The sequence below is a fragment of the Phaenicophaeus curvirostris genome, chromosome 4, assembly GCF_032191515.1.
Source record: "Phaenicophaeus curvirostris isolate KB17595 chromosome 4, BPBGC_Pcur_1.0, whole genome shotgun sequence".
Taxonomy (NCBI): domain Eukaryota; kingdom Metazoa; phylum Chordata; class Aves; order Cuculiformes; family Cuculidae; genus Phaenicophaeus; species Phaenicophaeus curvirostris.
Window position 1 is genome coordinate 36,185,720 of NC_091395.1, and position 7,817 is coordinate 36,193,536.

The 7,817-nt window shown below is 38.0% G+C and overlaps 1 protein-coding gene across 2 annotated transcripts; it reads left to right on the plus strand.

The window, feature by feature from the left end:
• Positions 1-445: 445 nt before the first annotated feature.
• MFAP3L (microfibril associated protein 3 like) lies at positions 446-7,197 on the plus strand. 2 transcript variants are annotated; one of them, XM_069855786.1, is made up of 2 exons: positions 446-823; positions 4,483-7,197. In XM_069855786.1, exons 1-2 carry the CDS (start codon positions 544-546, stop codon positions 5,346-5,348), a joined length of 1,146 nt encoding a protein of 381 aa, XP_069711887.1. In that variant the 5' UTR covers positions 446-543; the 3' UTR covers positions 5,349-7,197. The 2 variants fall into 2 exon arrangements, with proteins under 2 accessions (XP_069711887.1, XP_069711888.1); XM_069855787.1 differs by having other exon boundaries at positions 4,486-7,197.
• The last annotated feature ends 620 nt before the right edge of the window (positions 7,198-7,817 follow it).

Genomic DNA, 7,817 nt, shown 5'->3' on the forward strand with positions numbered 1-7,817 from the left:
CACCAGGTCCCGCAATTCACCTAAGACTGTGCATGTGACAGAGTTGCAGCCTTGAAATGGTAGTGACAACTTTCATGTGCTGTACCTTTGTTTTTCTTGTTGATTTTGCAAATGTTAAAAAAAAAAAAAAGAAAAATCTGTAGAACTTTTAGCATAAAACTGTAGCTGCTGCTGTAGCTAAATTGCTGCTAAGTGTCTAGGTGATAAAAGCCTTCTCCCACGCCTGCCACTCTGAACAACACTATTGTCAGGAAAATGTATGCATCTTTTTCCAGTAAGAATAAAGACTGTGATAACATTACCGTTTAGGCAAGACAGTGAGCTGATGATTGTGAAATGCATTAATGGATGTGTCGCTGTTTTAAAAGAGCACATCTAATGGATTGTTTATATGTGACATCTCATTGTACTTACTTATTTCATAGGATATTTTAAAGGTAAAATCAAAAGGATCAAAGTAGAACTCTCCTGTGACCTTCTCACCTCACGGGACAGCGTCCAACAGAACCAATCCTGGTCCGTTGAATATAGCACTGAAGGAAAATGAATGTACTTAGGAGCCACCGCTTTTTGTACTTTCTGCCTACCACACGCCTTGTCATCTTACTAGCAGCTTTGACGACTGCTGAGGACATGACTAATAGCGCTTTCAACCGCACTGACACGAACACAGGATCCGTGCCTGTGGTGGTCTCCCGCATCGACCATATTGTAGTCAGGGAGGGAAGCAGTGCCTTGATTGACTGCAATGTCCAAGGTAGTCCTAGTCCACATTACAGATGGTACAATTCCAATGGCCTTCTGCTCCAAGAAGACAATAAAGGTAAGATCTTAGCGTTCTAACTGGTGTAGCCTCTCTGATTTCAGCAAGTTGACTAATAACTTGAATTTAATGGCCTGACTGTGGTGTTTTCCTGCATGAAAATATATGAAAGCCCAGTGACAGCCATAAATTTGTTGTGCACACCTTGGAAGAAAACAATGGTTTTGTAGCGTTTTATTTATAGCAGCACATACAAGAAGCTGAACCACTTAACAGAAGCTATAGACAGGCTTCCTTTCATTGGGGGACTTAGGTTTTTATCCTATTTCCTATTCTGTCCTCATTTGTTCTTCTCTGGCACCCAAAAAGACTAAAAAGCTATTTTACAACTCAAGGGAGGATTCTTTTGACAGATGGAAATAGTTTGTTACATGAATTCAACACAGCTAACTCCCTGATATACCTCCTGTCTTTATGCACAGAGTGCCATGAGAGCATGAAAAACAGGAGATGCCCTGAACAACCAACAGAAAAACCTATATAGGGCAGCAGTCAGAAGGACAAGCCAAGTTTGAGCCTTCCTGGCTTTAGTTAAGACTCTTCAGTTGTATTTTCCAGAGACCTTAATCATACGAGCTTGTTTTCCTTAAATGGAACATTTGGGTGCTAATCCTAGTTACACTTCTGAGGAATATTTTGGGGGGATAGAAGGTGTTTTGCTCATGTAATCCTCCCATACTGACTGCTTTGTTCACAGCATGATGAAATAAACTCTTAGTTATTCATATTAAATGCAAGATAGCTTGCCTAACTAATAGCTGACCTGAGGGAGAACTCTGCTGTGACAGGAGTAATGATTGACCCAGCTAGATGTGCAGCAGTATAGTGTATTTGTAAAAGCTTACTGAATAACTGGTTATATTTTACATAAGAGTATTTTACCATTTTCTCAGTAAAGCTAGAGAAAGGAACTGCTTGAGCTAGTAAGAGTAATACTAGATATCATTTGTACACTCATGGCAGCATACCGTGATTAGTCCATTCAAGTGTTTTACTAAGGCTCACTAACAGAAATTTTCCCTTTTAGTTAGGCATCTAACTTTAGGTCTTTGAATAGTCAACTGTGAGAGGTAAGTTGCTTCTAACAAAAACATTCAGGTGGGTGAGCAAAAACATTGAGTAAAAACTGGAGATGTAGTATTAGGGCAACATCACTTCAGCTTTGACTTTGAGCAGTGTCCTTGCTCCTTTAAGAAACTGACTGTCTTCCTATAAGAAATAATTCCTAGCACAAGACCTTTCTGTACTGTGTATTTAGTTATGTTGAGCATGGCATTGAACTGTTATCGAAACCCAGTAATGATACCTTTTCTAATCATTGTTTTCTGATCAGGCTTACACCATCTGCCAGGATCCATTGGCACAGACCCAGTCATTGAGTCACAGTTCAATGCCATTACATCGCTTGTAACAGCTGGAGCCAGGATCCAACCTGCCATCAACAAGGCAGGTTGTCATTTTACAATTAGTAAAGACCAGTACTCTCTATTTTTTTCTTATTCTAGAGGTGGAGAAAGAAGTGTCATCTCTTAGACATGCTGATATTTCCTCTGTTAGAGAGTTTTCCTCTGAATTTGCTTAACTTTAGCAGACTGGGAAAATTTTTAATGCAACAGTCTGCTTTAGACTGAGCTTTTAAATTATTCTGTTTGTTTTTTTTTAATTTCAGACAAAGTAATTCAGCTGTTTTCAAGAATTAAGCTAAGGCAAAAAAATAGTGTTTCAGCTAAGTTAAAAATTCTAAGTAAGAGAATAAAAAGATGTAATTAAGAACTGTCCATACAGTCCATACAGGAACTGAGGCAGGAATCTTGTGGGAATACCTTCTACATCGGCTTCTACTGGAGATAACGTTATAAAACACAATTTGTATAAGCCATGTTTAATTAGAAAAACTTTCAAAATGGTAAAAGCCCAGAAGTCCTCTGATTTAAAAGCTTTTTTTTTGCCTAATGAGTTTCAGAATTGCCCGCAGATTCTTCCTTGAAAGAAATAAAGCAAAAAAATAGAATAATCCTTATAACAATAAATTACTTTCCATGAAAAGGAATAAATAAATGTAGAATAAGGTCTACACCAACCTGTAGCAGAACTGCAATCCTTGCCTTGTGATTTACACGCATTGCATGGGCTTTCTGTGCTGGCTTAGTCCTCTAATCACAAATCGTCTGTCTTTGCTCACCTGCCTTAATAGTCTTAAATTGCAGCTCGTTAGGTTAGGTTTAAGGAAAAACAACTTTCTAGTAGTTAAGATAGGTAAACACTTGAAAGTCCTTGCTGTGGAAGGAATTATTTGAAATTGAAGTTATTAAAATTCCATTTTTACCTTCAACAGACACCTGTCAGGAATGTCTTGGGGTTGTGTTAAAGAGAGATTGAAAACATCTGAGTGCCTTTGAGCAGCAGTATTGTATTAGGTGGTCTTGTTGGCTTATATCAGCCTATGTCATTGTGTTACAAGGAAATCTTCTGTACAACATCTCCTTGTCTGAAGTGTTGAGAAGGCACAGAGGCACTCCTACACTTTCTGGCTGTTCTCTCCACCATGTGAATACTTCTAGGCATGGATTTACATAAAGGAAATAATTTACACCAGGCTTTCCTATTGGAGTTGAATCATGCATTTTATAGGAAAGCTGCAATTTAATAAGTTGTATCCCACTGAATAAAGTAAAAATACACATGCTTAGCTCTTAAATGGTAGCAATATTTAAATAGAAATGAAGCTTACTTGGGGAACTAAAAAGAAATCTAATTAATTATCAATATATAAGGGCAAACACAGTAACTAGCTGAAACTTGAATCACTTCAGCAGGGTTAGGAGCACTGGGTTTTATCATGTTGTTTCAAACTCAATTTAATAGCTAAATGCTGTGCCAGATTCAAAGTATATGAAATGTACATATACAATTAAATGTAGTGATGAAAGATATCACCTATATTACACCAACAGAAACTACTTTTAAAAGTAGAAGTAGTTCCATCATGGTGCATAGAGGTTCATACTGGCAAACAAGATGTTCTCTTAGTTGGTCATGGCTTCTCTCCTTCCCACACATCTCACTCCTTCTGTCCTATTTCCCTTTTTTTTTTAAAGTCATACTTCACAATTAGATTCTGAACACATCAGAGGGCAGGCAGTGTAGTACATGATGTCTGAAATTTTAGGTGTTTTAAAGTTTACATTAACAGAATTATATGGGATACGGTACCAAAACATCAAAAATAACCCAACTGTAAGAAAATGCTTTGTCAGGGAGCAAAACAAGAAGGCCTTTGTAGATTTTTCATTCTCCCAATCCCATTGTTACTGTTCTTTGAGGAAGTGTGGCATGTGTTTAGAGGGCTCTTTGGGGTAAGTAATTATATCTTTGTATCTTAGCCGACCATAAGATTGTGATAAATGTCAGGCATGTTAACTAATTTTTATCTGAGGCTTTTCTAGGGCATGATCCAATTATTCACAGTTGATGTCAGGGATCTGATAATAACACAGTTAGGATCTCAGGAACAGACAGGCCTTTGCAATGGCAAATTCTTTGTGTTCTTGTGAACATTAGTTCCTTCTTCCAAAACCTGAAGCCAGTTTGACAAAGCTGATGTTTAAGACTATGCTGAACAAAATACTTCTAACTAAGTTATTCTGTCTCCTCTCCAGCAGGAAAATGGTGGTTCCTTGACAACGGGCTACTAAACATTACCAGTGTGTCTTTTGAAGACAGAGGTAAATACACATGCATCGCATCTAATATGTATGGCAGTGTTAACAATACTGTGACCCTGAGGGTTGTTTTTACCTCTGGAGATATGGGAATCTATTACATGATTGTCTGCCTTGTAGCTTTTACCATTGTTATGATACTGAACATTACTCGGTTATGTATGATGAGCAGTCATCTGAAGAAAACAGAGAAAGCAATCAATGAATTCTTCAGAACGGAAGGGGCAGAGAAACTCCAGAAAGCCTTCGAGATTGCAAAACGTATCCCAATTATCACTTCAGCTAAAACGCTCGAGCTGGCCAAAGTAACCCAGTTCAAGACCATGGAATTCGCACGTTATATTGAAGAGCTTGCTCGGAGTGTACCTTTGCCACCTCTCATCATGAACTGCAGGACTATAATGGAAGAAATCATGGAGGTTGTTGGTCTGGAGGATCAAGGACAGAATTTTGTACGGCAGACAGCAGAAGGGCAGGAAGCCACTGAAACAGATGAGCTGTATATGATCCCAAATGCTTTGAAGCGCAGTGACTCCCCCACAGCTGATTCTGATGCATCGTCACTGCATGAACCACCTCAACAGATTGCAATAAAAGTGTCAGTTCATCCATTGTCCAAAAAGGACTGCATGGATGGTCAGTCACAAGAAGGCATGCAGTTGGACACCAAGGAAGAAGACAGTCCTCAAACACCAGCACTTCCCGCAGAGGCCCCTCCTGAGCCTTCTCCTGAACTCAGTTCTGATGACACAGCATTGGCAAATGACAAAAATACATGCATTATTTATGAAAGCCATGTATGATAGTACTCTTGAATCTATGCATAGCAGGAAAATCAGGTGGAGCTCTTTTAAAAATACATATTGTACTTGCCGCTAAGCCTTACCTGGAGACTATCATAGCAAAAGCATGTATGTGGGTTATTTGGCACTTTCTTCTCAGTTTGACTTTAGTTTACCACGATGTATGGCAGAGTAATTGCTATTACATTAATATTAATTGCTCTTTTTGATTAGGAGTATTTCCAAGAAACATTTACCTCAGCATTTTCTAGGTTGGAGTCGCCTGTTGTGGCCTCCTGGAAGTCATTGGCAGACTTTGATGTAGGACACTTGAACATACTAAGCATAAAACTGGTTTTCATTTTCCTCCTTCATTCTCATTATTTCAATCTGTTGCGTTTTTGCAAATATTATCTTGTGAATTTGAAATATTGCCCAAGAGGCAGCACTCCAGTAGCCAAATAAAAACCTAATAGATCCCATTTATAAAGCCTGTTTGCTCAGCTGCATTGTGATTTAGAGGGCTATTAAAGAAAGTTAAAATGTTTCCATTTCATTTGAGACCATGCTGCTTAGGCACAAGGGAAATAGTTTTCCCTTTTCCATGCAATGAAGATGCCAACAATTTTTTCTTCACATCAAGAAACAACTTTGAGGTGTATTTTACAGATAGCAAAGCCGATAAACATCTTACAGAAAGTCACAGTTGCAATAGGTCTGCAGGGTTTTTTGTGCATATTAGACCATTTTTTATTTTGCCAGAAGCTTATATGGAAAACAACTGCAAATATGCAAAATGTGTTGGTTTTTAGGAATTTGGTAGGAATAAGTGTGCACTGCCTTACCTGAAGATATGCAGCTTCCTTAGCTGTCCTGCAAATGCCAATTATCAGTCAGTGACAACACTGACAGGGCAAAGACCCTTTTATTGGGATTCTCAATTTTGTGCAGATTGATATTCTGAAGATCAAGCCTAAATTTATCTATAAGCCTAAGTTTGAGAGTGTTTTATCCAAACAAATAAAAAATAATCAAGTGTCCTGTGAAATTACAGTGATGATCACACAAACTGTTTACTGTGTTATGATTGCTTTGGTGCGTTAAGAACCTCCTACTTATGTAGGATGTTTACGGTTTGAGTACATGTGGCTCTTCCCCAGTAAAGCTTTAATGATTACAGCGATTATGGCATTAAAAAGGATCAACATTTATGCTGGGAAGTGCCAGGAGTGGAAGGGAAGTGATGATTTCTGTTGCAGACAGACAATAAAAAGGACCTTTTCTGGAGTGAGTCTGGAAAGAAAGCACTTTTTGTGGAGGAGTTTGTGTAGGATTAATAGCATAGTTAACACACATTTAATTCAGAACTAATGAACAAAGTATCACCTGATAGTTTTTAAGGAGAACTGAGGTGTAAGTATAGATACTCAAGTCTGGAATCTAGTATTTAATCCAGAAAACAGTGTCACTTGAGTACATGGGGAAATGATGCACGAATAGCTCTGGACACTTTATAGAAGTAGCTACATCTGTACAAGGTGTGGAGACAATCAGCTATATTAACTGAACAAGTAATTGAGACCAAATGAAGTCAATGTTGCAGCTATCTAAAAAAACCTTGATAATGAACTTAAAAGAACACTTTTAAGATTCAGCTAGACAGGGTACTGGGCCATCTTTTCTAGACTGTGCTTTTGCCAAGACAGGTTGGACCAGGTGATCCTTGAGGTCCCTTCCAACCTGGTATTCTAGGTTCACTAGCAGTATAATACAGGAATACCTCATGACTTACATAAATGATGCAGAGAAGACTCCGTATTTACCTATGGTTATTTGAAAAAGCCCACATGTTTAATGATGGACTTCAGATTTTGCAGATTACAGCATTTTAGTTGCCTAACATTTGTTCTCACCACAGTGGCAGACGTCTATACAAATTGCATTTGCACATGCCCAAAAGAAGACATGCAAGGGCAAAGTCCCTTTAGGAATGCGGCTGGAAATATTTTAGTTCCAGTGAAGCAATATAAATCTAGAACACAGGGTAGATCAAGAGAATACCATAGAGAACCTCACTTCTGACCAATGGGATTGAAACTACTACTGATGCAAACTATTAACTTCTTGTCTGAGTCCAAAGTACATTTCTATTTAGTGTTCACATCAGTTTTTCAAGTGACTTATTTTGCTTCTGGTATGAAAAAGGAGGAAGGCAGGAACTTGCACTAAATTCTTTAATTCACCTTAACCTCCTTAAGAGAGGGATCTTGGTAGTGCTTATGCGTTCCAAAGTTCCCTGCTTGGTGCCCAACAAAGATTGCACAGATAAACAAGGATGTTCTAGTTGAAAGCATTAAAAAAAACTTTAAAATTTCACTTTAAAATAATAAAAAAAGTTTCAAAATTATTTATTAAACTACAGTGTTTTAATTGCTTTTTAATTATGAACTTTTTACAGTAGAGACGAGGCCTCTTCATGTACTTATTGTG